At 41.4% G+C, this 26681-nt stretch overlaps 1 protein-coding gene across 8 annotated transcripts in view; it reads right to left on the bottom strand.

The window, feature by feature from the left end:
* The window catches only part of SRGAP2 (SLIT-ROBO Rho GTPase activating protein 2), a 247698-nt gene that overhangs the window by 107020 nt on the left and 113997 nt on the right, over positions 1-26681 (bottom strand). For all 8 annotated transcript variants that reach the window (XM_043923265.1, XM_043923267.1, XM_043923266.1 and 5 more), the window contains exon 4: positions 12343-12505. In XM_043923265.1, coding sequence (XP_043779200.1) covers positions 12343-12505 — 163 coding nt within the window. The remainder of the gene's footprint in view (positions 1-12342; positions 12506-26681) is intronic.

Here is a 26681-nt window from a genome sequence, read left to right as displayed (position 1 = left end):
TTAGGCATCGTTACCACTCTTTTAGTATTCAGTAGGGCTTCCCTGGTGGCTCAGAGGGTAAAGTGTCTGCCTGCAATCCGGGAGACCCAGGTTTGATCCCTGGGTTGGGAAGATCTTCTGGAAAAGGAAATGGCAACCTACTCCAGTATTCTTGCCTGCAAAATCCCATGGACAGAGAAGCCTGGTAGGCTACAGTCCATGGGATCACAAAGAGTTGGACATGACTGAGTGACTTCACTTTCAGTCACTCAGTCGTGTCCGACTCTCCGTGACCCCATGGACTGCAGCACACAGGCCTCCCTGTCCATCACCAACTCTCAGAGCTTGCTCAAATTCAAGCTCATCAAGTCAGTGATGCCGTCCAACCATCTCATCCTCTGTCGTCCCCTTCTCCTCCTGCCTTCAGTCTTTCCCAGCACCAGGGTCTTTTCCAATGAGTCAGTTCTTCGCATCAGGTGGCCAAAGTATTGGAGCTTCAGCTTCAGCATCAGTCCTTTTGGTATTAGTTATAGTTTTTATTTCTATTATCGCTGTGAGTCTTATAATAAACAATTGATACCTAGCCAGCTTCTACGCCATTAGTGTAGTTTCTCCTGGGAGTAATACATTTTTACAAACTACTATCTATTTTCATGGTGCCTGATGAATTATATTAGTAATCTTTTCTCAGAGTAGCATCTTATAATCAAATATAGGAAGTACAGAGATTATCAATTGATGTTAAAAAATACCAGATGAACAACTGAACTGGCACCCAAAATATGTATGATAGCACCATAAATAATACCATACAACAGGCTTTTTACTGTGTGAGAAAAATGTAGCTGTAAAATAGAGGGTTCAGACTATCACCCTAATCTGGGGGGGGGGGTCATAGTGGCATCATTATTGGTGGCTTTATTTCCTGATGTGATGCAATACGAAGTATACAACATCGCCTACTATATATTCTAGTTGAAAATATGTATCATGAATAGGTTTGGTCTATAGCACCACCTTCCAATTTATAGGAAATACAGGGTATGGGAAGAAGTTAAATAACAAAACAAGGAAGCAAGTAGGCAAATCTAGAAGGAGGGAGAATCTGTAGGACACTGGCCTGGTCTATGCAACAAATCAGCGTCATGGCAAAGAAACAGTACTAGATTAAAGGAGACTTAAGGGACATAAAACCACTGTGTATTAGATACTAGCTTGGGAAAACCAGGTGTCAAGGACATTTTAGGACAATTAGGTAAATATTTACATGGTTTGCACATTAGATGAAAATTTACTGAAATGGGTAAGTAGAGATTTTGACTAAAATAATAGATTATAAAATAATATATACAATACAATCTGCTTTTTAGTTATCATATTTTTGCTTTTTGATATTTTCTATTTTCTGCAATGCACATGTGCATTTAAAAGATTTAAAAGATTATTCAAAAGAACAGAAAGTAAGAAGGAAGAGGGAGGAAAACAGAGAAGGGGAAAAGGAGAGGTACAGAAGGCGGGGACGAGACCAGGGGAGAGTGAAGGGGAAACAGGGAGAGAAGCAGGTTTTGAATCCACCGTCATCAGAACTCAGGTTGTGACCAGGCTCAACAATCTGATTTGGCAATAACTATGTGTTAAGGATGCCACCTATAAATCCTGAAATGTGAGTGGCAGGGTGATGCTGTAGAAAGCATGGGATTTCAAATTCCAATGTCACCTCTCCTGGGTCTTACAAAACAGCATTTTACCAATGCAAGCTTTAGTTTTTTCAACTGTACAGTGGGAGGAAAAATAACTTTCCAAAATTATGTGCACAGAAGCATTATTCATAATAGCCTCAAACTGGAAACTTATCCAAATGTCAGCAATGGTAGAATGGATAAAACTGAAAGGCTCATGTCCCAGGAACTCCCTCCTCACCCCCAGGCAAACTGGGACTGCTGGTCATCCTAGCTGCTGCCACTGTAGGGGAGATGGACTTTGGAGTTCAAAGCCTGACAAGTTAGAGGGCTTGATAAACATCCTGGGCTTTCCATGGGAACTCCAGAAAGGTCATAACTTACATGTATAGAATATGTTTCAGAACTACAGGCAAAACCAAAATAGACCCATTTTAACAAAGCATAAAACCAGTTCCCTACAAGCTCAGGGTGATCAATTTAACTGCCTAGTAGATCAAAACTTAACACTCTGCAGAGGAAGATTAAACACAATTAGAGTCTCAATAATGACATCTACAATGTCCAATATGAAATAAAACATTAGTAGATTTGAAAAAATAAATGTTATTCATCGTCAAGAGAAAAAAGCCAATGATAAATAGAAACAGAACCACAGATGATGTAGATGTTGAAAACAGCTGACAAGAACTTTTCAAATAATTGGCAAATATGTTTTAAAAATAATAGATGAAGAGAGGGGTACTTTTAGGAGTTCTATGGAAACTGTAAGAAAAAAATGAAGAATCAAATGGAAATCAAAAAACTAAAAAATCTAACAGTTGAAATAAAAAATGTATTGGATGATATGAATAGCAGATTGGATACAACAAGAAAGGATCAGTCAACTTTAGAAATTATCTAAACTGAAGCACACGGGAAAAAAAAGCTTGCCTCAATGATCTATGGGCCTGTATCAAGCAGTCCAACAAGTGTGCAATTGGAGTCAAAGCAAGAAGAGAAAGCAGGACAGAAAAAATATTTCCCATAATTTTTCCCAAATTGAAGTAAAACCACTATCTATGGATCCAGGCTATTTAGATACTGTACTTATCTCAGTCAAATTAAAAAAAAAAAAAATGAACACCACGCTTAGACTCATTATAGTCAAATTGCTAAAAACAAAAGATAAAGAAAAAAACAGGATTGCCCTGGTAGTCCAGTGGTTAAGAATCACCTGCCATTGCAGGGTTCACGGATTTGATCCCTGCTCCGGGAAGATTCCACATGCCAAAGGGACAACTAAGCTTTTGCTCCACAACTAGGGAAGCCTGCGCACCCCGGAGCCTGTGCTCTGCAACAAGAGAAGTCGCTGCAGTAAGTCCGCACACCGCAACGAGACAGCAGCCTCCGCTCACTGCAACTAGAGAAAGTCCACACACAGCAACAAACACCCAGTGCAGTAAAAATAAGTAAATATTAAAAAAAGAAGAAATATTAAAAGCAGTCGCCCAATCCACCAAACATTATATCCAGGGGAACAGCAATAAGAAGCATAGCTGACTTCTCATAATAAACAGTAGAAACAAGGGAATAAAAAATGCCATAGTTAAATAGCTGAAAGAATAAAATTCCATCTATATAATTTTTTTTTCAAAAACAGCAAATACTTATATTGTGTTAGAAGTCCGGCTAGTGGCTTTCAGAGGATAATGAATGGAAAGGGGCAAAAGCGGGGGCTCGTGGGATACTGGGTACATTCTTTTCTTTATCTGGGTAATAATTACACACTTGGTTCCATTTGTAAAAATTCATAGAGCTGTACACTTTACAATACAAGCATTTTCTCTAACAACTTTATACTTACATAAAAAGCTAAGGGAAAAAAAACTTTCAAAATAGATGGAAAGACTAGAGAAAATATATTTAGGGCCTCCTACAGAAGAGCCTGGTGGGCTGCTATCTATGGGGTCACACAGAGTCGGACTCGACTGAAGCAACTTAGCAGCAGCAGCAGCAGGGTATATATACAGGGGGCTTAGCAGGAAAGAACCTGCCTGTCAATGCAGGAGACGAGGGTTTGATCCCTGGGTTGGGAAGATCCCCTGAAGAAGGAAATAACAACCTATTCCAGTATTCTTGCCTGGAGAATCCCATGGACAGAGGAGCCTGGTGGGCTACAGTCCATGGGGTCGTAAAAGAGCTGGACACAACTGAGTGACTAAACAATAACAATAAAAGTATATAAGCATTTCAAGAAGGCTTGTTATTTATTAGTATTCTTACCATCCTCCCGTAGGAAGTTTTGGGAGCTTTAAATGGAGTGAAAACCCCTAAGCCCCTGGGGGCAAATCTTACTCCTCAATTTGACTTTAAGCTCTCTTTAGCTCTAGTATAATGGTGTGTACACAGTTTTCACTAAAACACTTCTTGACCACATGCTCTCCTAGTTTAGGGTAGTATTCCAATACATACAAGGTGGCATGGAGACGTTTTTGTTTTCTGTCCACTGCATCTCTCTTTTCCACAATTTAAAATTGCTCTTCTGGTACTCTTAACCACCCCCTGATTTATGAAGACGGGGTACCATTACACAGAGCACCTTGTGCTCTTTCAAAAAAGGCATCTATATACCTGAGAACTGAAATACCAAAGAGGCAAATCTATAAACTAACCCAAGTCAAAGCAGGCATCTTTGATGCACACATTCCCTCTTAGCTGAATCTTCCTAAGGCCAAAAGAGCCCTGGGACACCCAGAGAGAAGCCCCAAGGGGGAGGATACAGATGCTTCTGACCGGTGTCACAGAAACCAAAGCTAAAATGCCACAAACAGCACGAAGTACAAAGCTCCCATCAATGCTAGCTTTGGCAGCAAACCTGATGCCCCCCTATCATCAGAGATACTTTTGAAGTAGCTGGCAGCCTTCCATTCCCTACTCAAATAAGCTCAGCTTCACATCCTATTCTTCTTTCCGAAGGGGATCTCTTCATCAGATATGAGAGAACAAAGCTCAATTAATTGGAACAGAGTTTTGCTCCCAACAAGATAAATTGGGCAACGGGAACAGCTGTCTGTAAAGCACCACACACTGCTGTTAGTGACCTTGTTAGAACAGGGAGGAAATTTAATCAACTTAGATACTGAGTTCCACGAGGAGAAGCTGTGGGGAGGACTGGGGAAGAGAGGGAGGGGTAAGTCAAACATCTACTCCTTCCCCCAGAAACGTCTTCAGGCCAAACCTGTTCTCAAGAGGGCAGAACAAAACCTTTGGTAATCTACTGCTTTCTTCTTACATTCAATCTATGGTACTGATCCGGGACATTCAACTCTACCAGCATCGTAGGTCATTTCTTCTCCTCCCAGTTATGGCACCATCACAGAACATGGTGGTGAATCATCATCCTCTCCCCTCATACACGCCAAACAGCTAGACTCAAAGACTCCACAGGAAGTCCTATCCAAAGGGGATAAACAGGTAGGCAGGTAACAAGCACTGCTTTTAGTTTCAAATCGCCTTTTAACCTGTTTTACTGCCAGAGCCATCTCCTTGGCCAGAGCAAATCTGACTGGTCGTGGCAATTCTCTTCTGACTGCTCTCATGGGAAAAGGACATGTCTAACACCTCAGGGTCCTGGAGAAAATGACTAATTGATCCTCTTATGATTCTTCCTCAGCACCCTTCTTGCATCTTCTATTTCCAGTGTGACCCCTAAAGTCAGATTCCCCCTTTGTCACCCTCCAAGAATAAAGGTAAACGACAATGGGAAGCCTAGACAAACTGACCTAGATGCTTCAACGCTGTCTGCAGCAGAGGCAAGTACGGCTCACAGACAGACGGACAGGGTCTCACTGCTTCACATACATCTCATGCTCTTGGGCTTCCCCAAGATGCAAACCAGGGTATCTACAGCAGTGATTCTCAACCCTGATTATAGGCAAGGGTCAGCTGGACTCTATCCCTGAGACCATGATTCAACTGTCCTGAAGTGGCGCCTTGGCATGGTATTCTTTTATTATCTTTTAAATCAATTTTACTGAGGCATAATTTGAATACAATAAAATGTATACATTTTGAGTATGTACGATGACACATTTTGACAAGTGTACACGGCCATAATGAAGAGTGTAGAACATTTCCACAACCCCCAGTTCCCTTGTATTCCTTTGCAGTTGACCCCATCCCCACTCTGGCCCCAAGGCCATCACTGATTTACTTTCTATCACTATATATTAGAGTTATCTTTTATAAGATTTCATATAAATGGGATCATACAGAATGTGTTTGTAATGTCTGGCTTCTTTTTATCAATAGAATGTTTTGTGAGTTCATTGGCATTATTGTATCCAATAGCATTTCATTTCTTTCTATTGCCAAGTAGTATTCATATATGGACATACCACAACATGATTTTCTACAATATGCTTATTCATCTGCTGATGGATATTTGAGTTGTTACCAGTTTTGGCTCTAATAAATAAAATATTAGTTTCCTACAGTGACCATAACAAATTACTGCAACCTGGTGGCTTGAAACAACACACATTTACTCTTGTATAGTTTTGGAGATCAGATGTTCAAAACCAATTTTACTGGGCCAAATGGTATCAGCAGCGAGGCTCTCAATTTCCTTTCCTAGCATATAGAGCCGCGCTCCTTGGCTCCATCTTCAAAGCCAGTGGCCTAGCATCTTCTCTGTGACTTTACTTCCTTCCCTCCACCTCTCTCACATGGCCTTCTTCTCTTTTGCCTGTAATCTCCCTCCATTTCCCTTTTATAAGGACACTAGTGATTGCATTTAGGACCCACTTATGTAAACAAGAATTAAATCCACATCCTAAGATCTTCAAATTCATCATATGTGCAAAGACTTATGGATAAAGTCCAACAACATTCACAGGTTCTAGAAATTAGAACAGGGACATCTTCGGGGCGGGACCATTATTCAGTCCACAATAAAAGCTATTACGAATATTCAGGTACAAGTTTTTGTGTAGATATATACTTTTATTTCTCTTGGATAAACACATAGATATGGAATCGATGGGTCATATGGTTAAGTACATATTTAACTTCATAAGAAACTGCCAAACTATTTTCTAAAACAGTTTGTACCTTTTTACATTTTTTACCAGCACCATATGAGAATTCCATCCATTCTAACGGTATTATCAGTCTTTTTATTTTTTTTATTTTTTTATTATTATTTTTTTTTATTATTATCAGTCTTTTTAATGTCAACCTTTCTAGTGTGTATGTAGCATATCTCCTTATAGTGGTTTTAATTTGCATTTACCTGATGATTAACGATATTGAGCATCTTTTCATGAGCTTACTAGCCATTTATATATACCTTCTTTGGTGAATGTGTCTATTAAAACCTTTTACCTGTTTAAAAAAAATATGGGTATTCCATCATCTTATTATTGAGTTCTGTGTATTGCAAGTATAGTCTCCCAGTCCTATGGCATATTTTTCATTTTCTTAACAATATCTTTCCAAGAATAAAAGTCCAAGAATTGATGAAGTCCATTTTTCTTTTTTCTTTTTCTTTTATAGTTCATGCTTTTGATAGCCTAAGAAATCTTTGTCTCTTCAAGGTCACAAAGAGTTTTTTTTTAAAAACTTCCCAAGTGACTCTCTCGAAAAGCAGAAGTTTGAGAACTACTGGTCTATTGGGAATCTGACCTAGCTTTCTCAATTTAACCTGACTTTCTGCCATAGAACCTTAGGGTAATAAAGATAAAACAGTTACCTGAAATACCATAATAGGCAGAATAAAATTTAGTCTTAGCACTGTCTGAACTGACTGCCTTCCAAGCCCAAGAGTAAACAGCTGTTAAGGGCTAGAAAGTGTGACTGGAAACGCCAAGTGGGAGGCACGTTTAGGGTGTCCCAGCTAAGTGAGGGGGGGAGAGAGAACAGGGTGGTCTTCTCCCCGGTGGGAAACTGCACATCCAAGTTTATTTCAGTTTAAACTAAGAGAGTGAGAGAAACAATTTCTCTTCCTGGTAGGATCCTTTAGGACACGCCCCTCACAGAGACGAGAGGGAGCTAAGAGTCAGAGTTGGTAGAATTTGGCCCCCGTTTTTTAAGCCACCGCATTAAACAAATGAAGGTGGCAGCAATAATATTTGCCCAGACCCCGGTTCCAACAGGGGTTAGACAGACTAAGCTTTCATAACATGAAAGGAGATGTCAGGAGCACCAAACGGGCTCAACTTCCCCTGGAGTCTTAGACAAAGTGCGCCTGTTTCTGAGTTGTGGACAGGAGGCTACTTTCTCTACATGTTATATTTAGCTAAAGGAATCTCTACCAGGACTTCAGGCAACATGTGAAATATGTCCCAGCAGACATAACCACAAACCAGAGGGCCAGCAGGGAGCATCCCTTAAGGGGGTTCAGAGCAAAGAGGGGCCAATTGTGCAGCCACCCTGACAGCCCCGAATTAGCTGAGTCAGTTTCCAGTCAGATTTTCGGTCAGCTCTCGTCTTTAATGAGTCTTTGTTTCCCTCTTACTAGAGATTCTGCCCCTAGGGAGAAAAACTCGCCGCTGTACTTGACTTTCAACACCAGGTGCTTGCCCAGACGCCAGGTAGGAGAAGCAACCGAATGTTGATGTTTAACACCTCCGGGTCCTTTGAAGGGGTGTGTGCTGAAGAAAAGGTTAGTCTAATTCTGTAACTAAGTGAAATATCTGGATTCAATGAAAAAGAGCAAGAAAATCCAGATTACCCTCTACTCTGCATACAATACCTAGAGAGGCCTAATAGGACAAGTAGGTGGAAAACCTTGAGTTCTAGAGCCTGATGGCTGTATTTAAATACCAGCCTCATTTCTTCTCTTGCTTAATCTCTTGATGTCTCAGTTTCTCCCCCGATAAAATAAGGGTCATAGTAATAACTACCTTATAGAAGTGTTGTGAGGATTCAATAAGATAATGCATACTGTACCTAGCACACGAGGGTTCAAAAATCTTGGTTTTGATGATTATAACCTTTGCCAGAGAATCATTAAGTCTTTTTTTTTTTTTTTCATTAAGTCTTATAGATTAAAATAAATTTCTTTACAGGAAGAAAAGCCCTGATTTTTACCAGTGACAAGCAGAAGATTCAAATTCACATAAAATACTGGTAAATTTTCAGGTGTCCACAGCTGAATCAGAAATAAAGGTACATTTTCTTTGTGTCTCCAGAGAAATGTGGGTTTTTCCTTTTGCTACTGGAACCAAATTTACAGGTAAAATAAGAGGTGTATTTATTCTACATATTTGGATATCAGTGTGGCATCTCTTGGTTGCTGGCCATTGTAGATAAAAGAATCTGAAACAATACTTCAATCTTTTAAGAAATATGGCCTTCCGTTGCTTAAGTGAGTCCCTTCTCTATACCCACACTCACTTTTGTCCATCCTTATCTCAGGGATTGCAGCTTACCTTATCACAATTTAACAAAGGTCACCCAACAACCAGAAGGAAGCCCTCAGTGTAGGATGTCTTTGTCATCATACAACTACAGTGCATTAGATTTCAAAGGCAGAATGAAGACCCTATAGCTCAGTTTTCTTTAAACTTGGGAGAACTAAGGCAGAGAAAAAAGAAAGTAATTGTCCAGAGTTTCAGAGTTACTGGCTAAGCTGAGCCCAAGAGAAAGAATCTCTTGGAGAAGGGCTCTGCTTTAAGAGCATAAAGCAAGACCCAAGAAGCTTCAAGTAACTGCCAGGGTGGCCAGGGACACGCCTCGGTTCTCTTATCTGATTACTATAGCTCAACCTGTGGGATCCTAATTCTTCATGTGCAACACACTCTAAACAAAGGAGACTGAAAATGTCAGGTATGGAGAGAAACTACTTCTTTGCCCATTACTAGAAAGCAGAGGAGTTCTCATCCAAACAGAATTAATCTATTCTTAGGATCAGCCAAGCTAGCTTCTACCTTAGAGTTCTCTGCCTACACTGGACCCCAGGGGAGAGAGAAAAGAGGTTATTCACCCTGTGGGATGGTAAACATTGGTTATTTGACAATCCTAAGGATATCTCTAATCCACTATAATTTAACTGATGGAAAGTTACAAGGATCAAGAGAAAGTCCTATGATCTACAACTACCTACAACAATATGTACAAATCTCACAAATACAATGTTGAATGAGAAAAACCAGACACAGAAGAGTACACACTGCACGATTCTATTTATATAAAGTATGAAACTGAGCAAAACTAATCTCTGCTGTGAAAAGTCAGGAGTGACGCTATTCTGAGGGACTGGGGACACCCCTCCCAATCCCTTAGTGACAAGAAAGGAGCATGAGGGGACTTCTGGGACTGAAATACTCTGTTTCTTGATCTGAAAGCTGGTTACCAGGTGTTTTCAGTTTATACAAATGCATTTAGCTTTGAGCTGATGATATATTCACTTTTCTTCAATGAAATGTAATATATAAACAATCCAGTGATTAATTAGAAATTCTTCCTTACACCCTCAGCATAGAAATGCAATGCTTAAGGAGGCCAATGCTTAGCCAAAGGTTGGAATATCATTCATGAGTGGATGGGGATACATACCATGGTTTATATACATGCCATGTGCTTAGGCCTTTGGTGAAACGTGAATGGCATCTGTGGAGCCAGGGACGCTTGTGGCTTTGATAACTGACTGCCTTTGGCATAAACATCTCTAAAATCTGGAGGGGTTATAAGATTCTCTCAGCTTGGTTCTTCTCTAACCTTCTGAAACTGGAGAAAAGCGAGCTGAGAGATGGGGTGAAGTCCAGATAGCTAAACATCTCTCATAAAAATTTCTTCTCAGATGAACAGAAGAAATAGAGGAGGATACTATCCATCAACCCCTTTTCTTCTTGAGATGGTCTAAGTGTCTGTCAAGATGGTAGAGAACTGGTATCTGATCACTGGTTCCATCTAAGGTTTAAAAATATATTTTAATAAAAATTCTATATATTTCAGGTGTATAAAATGATTTAGTATACACATAAGAGTGAAATGATTACTACAATCAAGATAATATGTCATCTCATCACACAGTTACCTTTTCTGTGTGTATGAAAAGAGCCTGTGAAATCTACTCTCTTAGCAGTGTTCCAGTATTGAATACAGTATTATTAACTATAGTCATTAATTTTAGTCACATACAATGTCACTAAATGTTACAGAATAATTCAAGTTAATGACAAGCAAGCTGGAGCAGATGCTAGGAAGCATGAGGAGATGGTGAAAAGTACCCTCGCCCCTAAATGAAGTATGGCCCCAACCACAGCACAGCCGGGCCACTAAAAATAGCCAGTGAGCTCTGCAAGGAGTTATCTTTATCTTCCTTCTTTCATTCTCAGATGATTGTAGCGCTAATATCCTATCTGTATGACACAGGGAAAGCCCCTTCACAGATGCAATTATGTAGATGGACAATTCTAAAGCAGTTCTTTTTTCATGCTGGTAAAAAAAAGAAGAAATTGGGTTCTAATTCCAGACCTACTGAGATCTGTATGCTTCCTTATGTTAAGAATCAGAAAACTGACCAAGAGCTAAGGCTACTATGGACCATAGTCTTATTTACCGAAGTCCATTCTCCCCCAGCCTCAAATTTTAACACTGATTTTTTCAACAGGAAACCAGTGAATTCCCTATGTATGAAACCAATGATACTCCTCAATATAAATATATCCTCTTTCTACATATCACTTGTGGGAAGGTTATTCACCTTCTAAAAAATCTTTTGGATGCTGCATGAGACAAGTGCTCGGGGCTGGTGCACTGGGAAGACCCAGAGGGATCGGGTGGAGAAGGAGGTGGGAGGAGGGATCGGATGCAGAATACATGTAAATCCATGGCTGATTCATGTCAATGTATGGCAAAAACCACTATAATATTGTAAAGTAATTAGCCTCCACTAATAAAAATAAATGGGAAAAAAATAAAATAAAAAATCTTTTGGAAATGTCAGAGCTTGAAAGTTAGACATGGTACATCAAGTACAATAGTTGGGGTATTTGCCACCATTTGTAACCAAAAGTTATGAATAAATGATGCCATTAAGAGCTCAGATTGAGAGAGCTTAGAAAAGAGCTTCCTAGGTTTCCAAAAGCTTTGTTCCACTACTGACAGGTGAATTTGGCACAAATTTCCTAAGATTATCACAAACAACTGAGCTTCAGAAAACATTGAGGGGTGGGTTCAAGTTCCATCTGGGAGCATCAAAACAAACAAACAAAAAAACAACCCCCAAAAATGCATTCAGGGACCAAAGACAAAGATATGTCATGATGAGAATGATAATCAAATTCATGAGTTCACCTTGGATAAGATGAGAACTTGAAAATAGAACTAAACTAAAAACATAAACAGACATGGATGTGCTAAATGAACTAGAAGAGGAAATCATAAAACAACACAGAACATCTCTGAATCTCAATAGCTTCACAAATCACTTAGGAAGTTAACCAAATACGGTCATTACTAATATTCACAAATTATGAATTATGCTGCCAGATCTGGGGTTGTACCTTGCAAATGGTTCTTTTCCCAGGGCTACTATAAATTCATCTGAGAAAGGAAGAAAAAGAGCCAAATCAATGTTTTCTCTCCATAAGTACATGGTAGGGCAAGACCCATGGAAAGCCTTTTAAGTGGGCCAATAAGATGTTCTTTCTCTTATTTACAAGATAGTGTCTGTGGTTAGAAATAGCCTATTTACCTTTTTAAAGAGTCTTCCTGAGTCCTCGCTGACTTGGACAAATCGAGGAATGATATTATTCAGGTAGATGTCACTCAGCGTGGTGTGGTCCCTGCTCTCCCGCTTCACCTGGTTTAAGAGGAGATTCCAGCAGTTGACTGGAGAGAGAACATTCTGATCCTTCCTGCAGAGAAACAGCAAGAAAACAAATCAGCATTGGTGAACAGGCAGGGTCAACATCTCTGACTACAGTACATGTCACAAAATCATAGCAATCAGAGCCAAGCCGGAAATAAAGATGTCTTTCCTGAAGCTGCACCTCTAGTTTTCTCTTCTTCTGAAAGCTCAGTGGAGGAAAAAGGGAGAAAATAAGAAGAAGGAGAAGGCGGTGATAGGAAGAGGGAAAGAAGAGAAGTAGGATTATCTGTGGAGTATCTATTATGTTCTAGAAGGTGGTCCTACTGGTAAAGAACCTGCCTGCCAATGCAGGAGACACAGGAGACACGGGTTCGATCCTTGGGTCGGGAAGATCCCCTGAAAGAGGAAATGGCAACCCTCTCCAGTATTCTTGCCTAGAGAATCCCATGGACAGAGGAGCCTGGTGGGCTACGGTCCATGCGGTCGCAGAGTCTGGCACAACTGAAGCGACTTAGCATCCACACCTGTGTGTTCTAGAAACTTGGTAAAAGCTTTACATACATTATCCCACCTAAGCTCCATCATCTTGCTGTCAGAAAAAAATTACTATTATCCTCATTTCAGTACTTAAAAAAAAAAAACAAAACAAAAAACACAGAGAGTTGTCACTTGCCCACAGCTAGTAAGGAGTCACAGAGACAGTAAAAGGGAGTCAGGGACCAGACCACAGTTCTGTGCTGACTAGAATGATTCTAGGAGGTCTGACTCCAAATTCCATGACCTCAACCACTACAATATTTGGTTTGTGTCTAGGATTACAGGCAAAAGTTAGTCTCTAGACAAAATTTAAGCTACAGACTAAATCCCTCACATTTCTCTCTCACAGGATTCAATGAAGACAACTGTGGACGCATTTGCCATGAAAAAGTCACTGAAAATTCTTCAGTCCCACAGAACGCATCCAGAGAGGTTTGATTTCATTGACTGAGCCATTTTCTCATGCCCCATACAACCAAGAGCATAAACCAGTATCTGAACCGTGTATTGTGAAGACCTTAACAGCCTGAGTGGAGCAGTAAAACACTAAACCTAGATGCTCATTCTACTGAAAAGGATGTGATCGAAAACAGTTACTGATTCGATAATCAGCTCCCAGCACTAATTTAAGCAATAGAAAGTTTTGCATCTGCAATGTGGATGTCTTTAAGGAAAGAAACAGAAGGAAAGGGTTATTTATCGAGAGCTTACTGTGTACTTGGCACATGGCTGGGCCCTGTACTCATGTTGTTCAATTTGAACCCTACAAAACCTGACAAAGTGGGGGTTATCAACCACATTCAGCAGATGAGGAAAAGCTGGACCAAGAAAGGTTACAATATCTTGTTCAAGTTCATACAGCTAAAAAGTGGCTACGCTGGAATTCAAGAAGAAGCCCTGTAATTGCAGAGAGAATGCTCTTAATCACTGCAAAATATCACACCTTGTTTGTCCCCATTTTCGCTCCTGCCTCACCACAGTCAGACTCTTAAAGCAAAGAAAGCAAGCTGTGAATGGCTCGGTAATCGAGTCCGCACCGCCTCTCTCTAGCACCAGGAACCTGTGACTTGTAGGACAGAATTCAACATAGAAGAGCTCTGTCAATTCAGAAGAGGTAACCATTAACAAACAATCACACCACACCTACTCTGGCTTCTGAAAAGACCATTAAATCAAAATACCTGTCTAAATAGTACCAAGAGGCTGCTCCAAACCAATGAATATTAAGAGTCCAAACTGAAACTGCTTTATCAGTTCAGTCGGTTCAGTCGCTCAGTCATGTCGTACTCTTTGCAACCCTGGGGACTACAGCACGCCAGGCTTCCCTGTCCATCACCAACTCCCGGAGCTTGCACTGGAGAAGGGAATGGCAAACCCCTTCAGTATGCTTGCCTTGAGAACCCCATGACCAGGATGAAACTACTTTTATACCTGCTCTCTACCCTTACCCCCTGCCCCAGGCACCACGCTTCTGTGGTCAAAACCCCTAACACGTATGTACTGATGACTATGGTAACAAGGGCATCCACTTTCTAGGAAAATTAAAAGATTTCTATGGAAATTAAAAATATATACTAGCTAAGAGAGAGAGATACATGTAATTAGTTCACTCCTTTCAAAACCCCTAGCGCCTGGGGACAAAAAAGAGGTAAATAGGAAACAATCCTAAATTCAAATCAGTGAGATCAGAGCACAGACATTCAGCAACATTTGATGTTCCCACTGCAAGAAAACTTTCAAACTGATTCTAAATCAGCCTCGGTTACAAAATCCTAAATAACCTAATTTTTACTGGGTGGCAAGACACCCATGTCCTCAGTAAGCATGGAATACACCACACAAATACACACACTTTTTGAAGGCGCGGCTCTCACGCGACCTTAACTTTACAGCTGGTTTGAATCTGTTTCTTGTGGGCTGGTGGTCCCTCTCTGTTCTCTATGGCAGTCTACACACATAGAAACAATGCTACAATTCAAATTTAGAAGTGTACAAACATTTGCGTTTTAAATGAACAAAGTAGTAGTAGGGGCTTTAGTGGTTACAAAAGTGCTGCTATCACAATACAGCTGGGAGAGAAAGAAAGACCTATGATATCACAGAAGGTTAGAGGCACAAACAGCCAGCTAGTGCACCCATGTACTGAATCCATCACAGATCACAGGTGCAGGCAGGAGAGGTGAAACCAGCCCAGTACCATGGAAAAGGATGCGGAGCCTCGGGTAAACAAAGACATTAAAAAGGATGGGAGGAAGTGGGGATCTTTTAAAATGCCTTGTCACTTACCACTCATAAATTTATACTTATTAAGAACTTCTAAGGTGCTACAAGTATCAATATTTTTACCACATGTATTTATTTCCATTCTTATAGCATGCAGTGGGACAGCCATGATCAGTTTCAGTGAGTAGGACCTTTAATAAAGCGTTCTGAGAGATGTTGGAATTACAGAACATTACATTTCAATTTCAAAGAACTGTAATACACCCGTTCAAATGAGCAACCTCTACTGAAATATTTAAGGGGCCTGGGACCCAGTTTCCCTGCAGCAGACTCCACCAGTGTCTCATGGGCTGCCCAGGTGAGCTTTGTTACATGCGTGTTTTGGAATAAAAAATCAATGTGTGGGTCCAGACTGTTGAAAAATATGCTATTGATTAGAATGAATGTTGCTCTGTACAGGTTTAGTTTTTAATTCAACCTACGTGTCTCCTTGGGCAAAGCTGTTCAGGTGAGCACACGATTTACACACAGTGGCCAAGTTCAACTGCACGCCACAGAAGGCGCGGGGGCCTATGCTGGGCTCATGGCAGACCATGGCTGGGTAATGAGGATAAACATGCTCAGTATCATCTCACTTCATTATCAACTGTTGTAAAGTTTATTAAACATTTCCATTTATCCAGTTAATATTGATGAAGGAGAATGGGAATAGCTTCTAGGTAATGTCAGTGATTCAAATTTAAAACGAAAACCATCCTTTTTTTTCAAGCATCTAAATCAATTTAAAACTATCTCAAGATTATGACAACTCATCTGTGTGAGTCAGGATTTCTTGATGGCGAACAACACAAACCAGAACCTAAAATAACTTTGATGCTGAAACTGATATAAACCTGTAACTCTGATTCATAATCGGGGTTCATAAACCCAGCTTCACAGTTCCTACTGATTATAAATTGGTATTTCAAAAGTTAGATTTACACCAATAAAACACTGCTTTAATCTGCTACATATATGAGAGCTCTGTGTAAAATTTTTGTTTTAAAAAAGGAGTCTGGCCCTAAAACAAAATAATATTAGACTCCGCTGTCTGTTTCTCCCAGGATTTCCCACTCTCTTTTACTATTAATGTAGCTTTCATATAATATTTTTGGTTCTTTGAGTTTGTATGCCTTTGAACTTATTTCTCCTTCCAGCAGAGGTGTTTTAATTAATTCATTTATTTATTTTGGGACCGTGATGTGGGAGAGGTGTGGGGCATGGGGAAGGAGGGGAACACAACTCTGCTGTAGAGATGATTTTCCCAGCCAACACGAACAAAGGCGAAACACACTTCAGGCTGGAAAACGAGCAAGTCAACGAGACGTGATTTCATAGGGAGCATATTAAGGTTCTGCTAGAGTGGTTTCCTGCTTCAGCAGCTTTGCAGCTTGATTTTATTTGGGGCTGCTAGAGCCAAGGGAGCTTCGTTTGGTCAGGAGATTGAAATTTGTCTTTATATCTTTTCCATCTATCACTTGTTTGTACAGTTTCTTTACCTACCCCGCCCCCGGAGTCTTAGGTTGTGTGACACTTGGGCCTTTACAGAAAAGGGTCTGAATCCCTGAGGCATGTGCTGAACAGCTGCAGACCTCCTCAAACACTAACCCCTAAAAAGCAGACAAAATATCCAGAAGTGTTTTTCTTACTTAAAAATTTTTTTCAGGAGGAAGATCAAGAAAATGTAATATTGTAATTGAGAGGGAATGACTCTGGAGTCAAAAAAAAAAAAAAGAGGCCCAGAAAGTCACAAGCCAACTAAGCATCCACAGATGAGATGATCATTATAAATGCACTGAAAGAGCTAAACCTGGACAGTTGAATCATTAACTTCAAATACATTAGCCCAGTTCTTCTCCTTCAACTTAAACTATTGATGGACATTCAACACACTTAGCCACCAAATCCTCAAAGGTGTTTCTCTAAAAAAACTAAGGTGAAGAGCTGACTCGGTTGGCCCAGCTAACTCCGTCTCCGCTGATCCGAGAGCACACGTCCCTTTGTTTCCATACTCCCCATCCGGTTTCACTTGTCTCATCTGTAAAATGGACACATGCCCCGTGTTGAACGTCAGGCTCCCCCAAGATCTCCAAAGCATGACTGCAAACCTGCAAGCTCTCCTGGCCTAAGGTAGCATTTAATTAACAATTGCTATGTTCACAGGTCTGCAGACGGGCTGCATGATGCAAGCCTAGCATTACCGGGATGGCTTGAGCTACTGCGGAGCTCTGCTGAGATTTGTTTCCTTTTGGGCCAGTGGTCTCTGCCTTGCCCACCTCACGAGGCTGTTGTGTGGCTAAAATGAGATGGTGGGTGCAAAAGAATTACATCAACAGTAAAGTACTATACAAATGTGAAGCAGTATTATTTTTATTTCCAAATACACTAGGATTCAGCATTCATCGGTTTCCGACATGCTCCTCACCCGGCCCTGGGCTGGGGCCAAGAGCGCAGCCTGCTGCAAGCGCACTCGGCAAATAATGGCTGGGATCAGACAGCAGCAACAGGCAATTAACCAAGCAGCTGTAAGTCTCTGGGAAGACGTGAGGGAGATACCAACGGGAGAGCAGAATTTAATCTTCCACTGTCCTTCCCCCAAGGGGCAAGGTGAAGGAGCAGCCCTGCGTTCCACACAGGGAACTGTGCTGAGGGAGACAGGAAGGAAGCCTCAGTGAGACCGGACTGCCAGAAGCCTGGGAGTTCTGCGCTTCCACTGGGCCCCCTTTCCCTCCGTTTCTTTCAAACCTGCCAGTCTGCATAAGATGCAAATGTTGATACACCTAAGAAGGCGGTTTCTCACCTTTAAAAACACATATATATGTGCTGTTAGACAAAAACCCAAATGAGTTAAACAAATACATCTTCCAATATAGATTACTGAGTACTTAGCTATGAGGAGGATTTTTTTAAAAAAAGGTATATATATATATATATATATATATATATATATATATATATAATAAAAGGGACCATTTAGTGATAGTTGGACAGGAAACTGGTGACAAGGAGAGGCTAGATTTCTACACCTAAATTCCTTCCTGGTGCCTTGATTAAAATGAAATGAACTGAGGCAGCCAAAGAGATTATTTTATTCAGATGAGTGTTATTAGCCTTTCTGGCTTATTTTCTCTATTATGCATTTTGCTGATGCTGACAGAAGCAAACCTGCTGGATAGAGAGGCAAAGCCTCAGTGGATTTATGGCTTGACAGTGCCATGCATAAAATCAGACCCTTGCTGACCCAGATAAGCCAGAGGATGGATGGGATTTGCTGGGGAAGGTGTTAAAAGAAGAAGAAGAAAAAATCACCAAGGTGGGAACTGACTTGAAAAAGATTCTGCCTATAACGGTTGCTGCTGGCTGTGTGACCCAGTAGTACAGTGGGAGCCTGGAGGCATCTTTCAAAGATAGGCAGGCGGGCAGACGGGGTGGGGGGGGGGGGGGCGGCAGGCACACTTCCCTGAGCTTATCACAGCGACAGCTTCAGCTTTGCCAGCAATGAGATCAGAGTAGGAGAGTTCAGAGACAGAAAGAAAAAAGGGCCAAAGGCAGAAAATGTATATTCTACATACGGAGAAACGAGCTCTCCAATTTTCAGGGACAAGTTAATACTACAAATTGTCTTCAGTGGCCTAGACAGATGATTAGAAAGGATTCATGCAGTGGTGTACCCACCTTACTCAAAATAGTATAAACTGTCCCCTGTAATCACGTGTGGGGGAAGAGCTGTATGGAAATGGAATTCTTGTGGCTTTGGATCACTTCCAAGGAGTCCAGCCACACCCTTTGGATAATGGCATATTCGAGAGCTGGGACTTTAGGAATCTGCTTTGAAGTTGAGAACTGGACTAGCACGTGTATGACATCTTAATGACTATTTCCTGAATGACTGTAGGACCAAGGTCCCCCTGAGTTAGGTCAGAGAACTGGGAGTGGTTCCCAAACCCAAGCCATTGTATTAATAGATGCTGAATGGAAATGTCTCCATCAATTTATGCTAGGTGAGAGATTTTGCCTTCCCTTCAATCACCCCTACCCCACCCATGTTCATGGTGGGAAGGAGAGGTTAGAGTTTCGCTCAAGACAGCTCTGTGGATCTGTGAGAAGAGAACTGGTTGAAGGGTGGTTGACTTAAGATTTGAGTATTTTCCACCCTGGTTTCTTGCCAAGATTTCTGGCAGCTTATTGTCCAGCCTCCTTCTCTGAGTCCTTGGTCTCTAAAGTCTTCTTATTTCATTCATTGATGCAACAAATACTGATTGAGCATCTACTATATACCAGGCACTGCTCAGGGATGGGGTCGATGCAACAAATACTGATTGAGCACCTACTATATACCAGGCACTGCTCAGGGATGGGGTCGCAAGAGTCAGACACGACAGAAGTGACTTAGCAGTAGCAGCAGCAGTAGTTCTGAGCATTAGAGTTAAAGGGAGCAAAATTCTTACTTTTGACCTGCTTCTTCCATGTTTGCAGACCTCCTGGATCCAAGACATGACTTTTCTGCTCCTAAACTGTCCACCAGCTTTAACTCACATCTTACCCCAGTCTTGATACTTGGCTGACCCACTGTGAAACCCTGATTTGGCTGACTTAGAAGATCTACCTGCCCACCAGACCACTCATGGCTGCTGTAGGCCTGGGTCCTTCCCTTTATTTACATCCCATGTCTTGCCACTAGCATTCTTAGAACTATAGGGAGGCATAATCAAAGAGATTACTAAACCCTCTTAATGCACTCTGGGTACAATCTAAATGCTGGAGAAGAAAAACTATACCAATATGATCCAGAGAACTAAGGGCCTATACATTTACCTAAGTTTTAAAATTTCCCCCTGACAGCTCCTCAAAATAGGCTGTAATCATTTAAAGTTCTGAGTTGATTAATTCACTTAATTAAAATAAAATATCATAGCAAAAGACATAACAAAGGTATGATTGATAACCAAAGAACAAAAAAGTCATATATGTTTCTCATTTAAAAATTTTTTATAACTATCTACATTAACAGTTGGATCCACATATTCCATAGAATAATCTGTGAACAACGCTACAATTATATCTTCAGTTTTTTCTTCTCTGGTTAATCAAGATATCACCAGAAACCCCATAAGTAATTATAGCACATGACAAATGTACAGAGAAAAAAATACTCGCAGATGTGTTAGCAGATTTTTTAAATGAATGAAATCTTGGGAGATGACTGAGACAGACAGTCTGGCTCACTCCTGGTAGTTCATTGTAGAAAAATAAATACCTGTCTGTGCCAAACTGGAATGATGTCACTCAGAAATCCACACACTTATTTTCAGAGCAGTAACCACTACCTTGGGAGGAGGCATCTCTCCGGCATCAGGCAGGAGTGGAGAAGCTTAATTTGCAGCCAATAACTCTTCCTGCCTGGCAAATGGTCCTTACACATATCAAGTACCAACAAGCCACTTGGGAAGAAAGGGTATCCCTAAGATTCAAACCTCCCCCTGCAGAATACCTGTTATTGAGACAACGTGTTTCCTTACTTGGCTCATGGTAACAATGAGAAAGGAGAAATAAAGTAATATGATTTGGTCCTGTGAAACTATAATTGTTGTCTAGTTGCTGAGTCGTGTCCGACTCTTTTGCAACCCATGGCCTGTAGCCCACTGGGAGCCTCTATCCATGGCATTTCTTTCCCAGGCAAGAATACTGGAGTGGGTTGCCATTTCCTTCTCCAAGGATCTTCCCAACCCAGGGATCTGTGAAACTACAGAACTACATATAATGAAGTCTAAATAGTCATCAGATCAGCTGCCTGCGTCGTCATCAGTTCTCACGTGTTATTTTGAAATTTATCTTGCTTTACTGGAAGGAAGTCTCTTGAGGACAAGGGATAGTTTGGAATATTCAATGAATGTCTATCACCAAGAATGGGTGGTTAGTTAATCGGCATTGATTAGTGACAGATATCACAGCCACAGAACTCCACAGTAAGTGTGGAGCACAGTAAGACAACTCATTTAAAGAACAGTTAACATCTTCAGCCTCCACCAATCTTGCCTAATCAACTACTGCAGCATGAATTTGTGGGTTGTTGAGTGACTGAGTTTGTGAGCCCAGTGGTTTGTGCACTTAAGTTACAGCATATTATTAACCATGCCAATATTTTGCTGGATAAATTTTAAAGGGTTGGATGGAGTAAGAGATGCCCTGGTCAATTTCCAGATTAGTAGGTTACTGAGTTCTACAGGTCTTTAAGGCATCTGTGATACCCATCCCAGCAAGACGGTACTCTGTGGAAAGTACCCTGAACCATGCTGATGACCTAGCCTTAATTCTGCCACTTGCTGACCAAGTAAACCAGGATATGTCACAGATGCAATCTGGGCCTCAACATTTCTTCATCTGCTTAAAAAATAAATGGGGACAGCAGACCTTCCCTGCCTAACTCACATGGCTATCAGAAAGATCAAGTCAAAGGAGGGGATGTCCATAAAGAAATATCATAAACACTAAAGTGTTTTACACCTACAAATCAGTATCATCATGTGTTATTGGTGTTATAACTACTATTATTACATGGTAGTTCATACAATGTGTTTACATTCACAAAACAAAGTAGCCAGAGTCATGTCTGAAAAGGCAAACATGTCCCCAAATTCCCAGGCCTTATTATACAAGTTTGCAATGAACTTGCTTATAAATTCCATACCTTGTCTGTGTACTAAATAGGAATACATTTTGTTGTTATTAACTCATCTGGTTCTCTGGCAATTCCCAACCTCAGTGAGTCTCCCGTGGACAGTAGACCTAGGAGAGGCTTTAAAGGGATGACTTCTAAAGTGTAAAAGGAAGTAGCAGAGGGTACAAAAATAAGAAAAAACAAAACAAAACACAGAATTGTGGAATTTCAGAGGTAGAAGGGACTTTCAAGATGGTCTAAAGTCTAACCAAACCTGTCATTTTATTTTCTAAGTGAGGAAATTGAGTCTCAGGGAGCCTGGGGTCACACACAGCGGCAGAGCAAGGGCAAGGATCCAGGTCTCCTAACTAGCAATTGCTTTCTTATTTTACTGTGGTTGCTGCTCTATTTCAACTAAGAAGCCCTTAGCAACTATAAAGTGCTGGTGCTGCAAGAGTTAATGGACAGAGTTCAGCTGCCCAAGCCCCAGAGCACAGAGCTATTCTAAGACAACACATAACAGGAATACCAAGGGTCCGTGAACCCAGAGGGAGCAAAACTGCCGGTGCCTAACGGCGCCGGAAAGCATGTTGACACACCGCATGTGGTTGTACACGAAAGGCGAGTGAATAGGAAGAGCAGTTTCCAACCCCACCCCATTCTAATTCGGGACTGACTCTGGGCACCTACTGGAGGCTGAGCCACACCCCAGTCACTCTGTAAGATGACCCTTCAGTTCCTTCCAGCCCCATTCTGCGGCCTCCGTTTAACTCCTTCCCTGCCTTCACAAGGGCCACAGCACATCCTGGAGAAAGAGCCAGATCAAAGCGCAGCCAGACCCAGGAGTGAGTGTGGGTCACTGGGGTGACTAACGGGGAGACTCTCAGTCTGGATTCAGAGGATACCCACCAAGCTCTACCATCTCCACGCAAATGCGTGATCTGAAGCCTTGAGCAGCCAAGCTCCCAAGCCCCTTAGGGAGTAATTTCTCCAAGTGTGAGTGTTCAGGACCCCAAATCATCTTACATCAGGAGCTCCTGTAGGCCTGGTTTAAAATCCGGATTCCTGTGGCCCTCTCGCCAGAGATTCTGATTCGCTACAAGTGCAGGGCTGCTCAAGTCTGCACCTTAAATACCTATACCAGGTAACTTTATGCACACCGAAATGTGAAGAACCAATGCTCTTAAAGCAATGCTTTTCAAACTGTGGGATACGGCCCATTAGCGCGGTTTAAAAAGTCAACTTAGTAGGTCACCAGTTAGCATTTCTCAGAGAATGAAACAGAAGACAGTGGGACAGAATAACACAGCACAAAGTAGGAAATATCAGAGTACATCACATAGAGCAAAGATATCTAGGTACTGCCTAAAAACACATTGTTCTTGGTTATAACACTGGCATATATAATATGTGTGTGTGTGTGTGTGTGTGTGTGTGTATGTCTGTGTATGCATTTCAACTCACAGTATAAGATATTCTGGGGGGTGACTACATACCCCAGACCCTTTTGAGAATCTGAGGATTTTCTTCCAAGTATTCACCTTCAAAGAAGGGAGGAAAAAAGTGGGAGGGAGGGAGAGTTTAGAGGGAGGGAGCAGGGAGGGTGTCATCTACACACACATGTTAATTTGCATGAGTCAAGGGTCCCTGACCTTCAGAAGCCCATCCCCTGAGGACTTCTCTTGGGACAACTGCTACAGCGTCTAGTACTCTGGTCACAGGAGAGCCTAATAATTACTGGACTATGTCAACAACTTTTTCCTGATGCTCTGTAAATGACTGCCAATGTTGCAATGTACTGTAAGATATGTGGCCCCACCACATTGATTCCCTTCCTCTTGTGTTCAGGGTGACTAGAAATGGTGAAGTTAAACAATGCTCTCTGAACGCTGGGAGAAAGCTGATGGCAAGTTCCAAGCATAAGGTTTCTGAAAGCGATGGCTGGGCCCAGTGTCACAGCGATCCGAAGGGCACACAGGGCAGCCTGTGGCACTGACACCTCTGTGCACCCCTACTGATGAGTCATGAGAGGAACACACACTTTATTCCTGATGTAATAATTTCTCTGACCTACTAATACCCACATTTAAAGACACAGAGACCGAGCCTCACTTTCTCTACATGACTAAGAGGACAGAAATTCCTTAGTCCTTGATACAAGATTCCAAAAGGGCACAGCCTGTTAGAAAAAAAGGAACAACCCAGACTGATTGTTAACACTATCTCATCCCACACCTATCTGTGTGTAGACAGGATGAGTGTGGGGGTTAAGGTTTTGCCAAATGAGGCACATAGGTAGAGACGGAAGGGTGGGAAGGTATAATGTGAGAGGGGGCAAGGGGAGATGGGGGAGTGGGCAGGGAGGACCACTGAGAAGACAGAGAGTCAGACCTCAAAACTAACCTAAGATTCCCTGATGCTTTTCAGTAATTTGTTTTCATGTGGTGGATATTGGCACAGCATCTAGGATGCTTTGGGTCCATCTGTTTTTGAACTTAAGCTGCAGGCAAGATTCAGAACAGCTGGAATCAGCGGCACTGACCATGTTACATGTGTCTGGAGGAAGGAGAAAAATAAAATGAGTGTGTGGGAGACAGAGGAGGAGGGTTAAACAGGGCAGAGGAAGGGGTGTTTGGAAGCCATCCCCGGACAGAGAGGAGAGACTGTCTAGGTCAGAACGGATGCAAAACAACCGCTGGAGAAGCTGGTGCATCTGAGTGAGGAGGGCCAAGGAGGAGAAGCAAGAGGGCCATCAGAACGGGGAGCCAGCAAGCAGGGCCGAAACCTCCGCAAGCCCCGGGGTCCAGGAGCAGGGCCCCGCGGCTCCGCCTCTGCGGGACCTGGTCAAGCTCCTGCAGAGGCCCAACATTAGCATGTTACAGGAGCGATCGGTAAACGGTCCTCACAGTCACAGCCGAGAACTGAGACAAAAGCTGGCTTCTTGGTTAAGTGATCGTGGAGAACGAGAAAGCAGCAAGGGTCCCCGTCCCTAGGAGAGCTTTCCCAGCGTCACGGCAGGGAAGGGGTGTGGGTCCACAGGACGGTCCTCACTGTATGCTTGTGGCCCTTTGAACACTATTTTGGTTCCCAAGGCTAAAAACAGACAAAAACAAAGAACTTCAAGCCAGTATTGAAATCTAATTAGTAGTAGTCATGCTTTTTTCAGAGCATGGGTTAGCAATTCTGAAACTACGTTGTATACACTCTAGGAATGAGCAATTAAATACATATATGGATAATGGGTATCAGGTCTCTCGGTCTTCAGGTAACAGAGTCACAAATATGGAAAGGGGAGAAAATACAATAAAACATGCAGTGTTGGATTGAAATTGAAGATACTGATGTTTACTCACAGGCTCCAATATAGATAGACAGAGATATAGAAGCATGTGGGTATCCGTATATGCATACATATAGCTATTCACTACTGTCTACTCAGGGGGACTATAAACAACTATGTTCTAGTAGCAAAGAGCACATCTATCACCCATTGTTTCTAAAAACCATTTCCCACTAAAAGAAACCGAGGCTCTTTGAAGAAATGGCTCCAAAGCGGAAGCAAAGAAAATACAAAATGTATCTAGAATCTGCTGCTGTACCAGGAAGTATAAAATGTACTCAAAGAACGATGGGGACATGTGAAAAGGACACAGGAGCCAGGCTGAAGGGGCTCTACCAGCCAAATCGGGGACAATGTGAGCACTAAAATAAGGACGTCAAAGACTGCAACCTGCTGAATAAAATCAGAATCCATGAATTCACATTGATACAATCAAACAAGCAAGCAAACAAAGCACCAAACAAATATGGCGGGGAGAGAAACCTCTTCCTTACAGTAGCGTTCAAGTGATAAGATAAACGTAGAAGGGATGATGGAAACTGAAAAATTACCACTTGGTAACCATCGTAATAACAGGTTCAAACAAGAATCATCAATAGATGCTAAAACTAGTGAGTGTAAGGTCTGAAGAATAACACGATATTTACATGGTCTCAAATGGGACAAATCATGAACTATACATTGAAAACAATAGGATATCCCTTCTATGGTTTTCAGGCCCGAAGTACATAACCCAAATAAAGAAATGTTAGACATTAATAAAAGTATCAAATTGGAAAATATTCTACAAAATAGCTGGACCGAGTGCTCCCCTCAAATGTCAATGTCATAAAATACAAAGACAGACCTGGAAATCTTTCCACTATTAAAGGAAACTAGATAAGACAGTTGAATGAAATGAATAAACTTGGGACTTTCTTTTGCCAAAAAGGAAATATTTGAAACAAATTGTAGATCTGAATATCTGTAGATTATACAATGCTACTGTGTTAATATGTACACTGTGATTTCGATAACTATATTACCACGAGGTCAGAGAACAACCTTATTTTTAGTAAATACACATTGAAGTATGTAGGATTAAAAAGGTATCATGTCCATAACCTATGCTCAGTGTTTCCGAAAAACAAAATATGTATGTACATGAGTTGTGTGTGGAAAGAAAGAGAAATATAAGGCAAATGGTAATATGTTAATATTTTTGTACAATCTGGGAAATGGTATACAGAAATTCTCTGACCAATTCTTGAAACTCTTCTATGAGTCTAAAATAATGTCCAAAAAATTTTAAAGATCTCAGTCTGGATGAAAAGCAAATCAGTTCTCCCATCTTTCCTTTGGCAGTAAATATATTCTACTTTGTGCTATCTTGTTCATAAGCCGTCAGTCTTCTGCAGGTAGAGGTTGGGTCCTATCCATCTTTGT

Source organism: Cervus elaphus, chromosome 14, assembly GCF_910594005.1.
Source record: "Cervus elaphus chromosome 14, mCerEla1.1, whole genome shotgun sequence".
NCBI lineage: Eukaryota > Metazoa > Chordata > Mammalia > Artiodactyla > Cervidae > Cervus > Cervus elaphus.
Note: the sequence above shows the minus strand (reverse complement) of the source record. Positions and strands in the feature narration are given on the sequence as shown.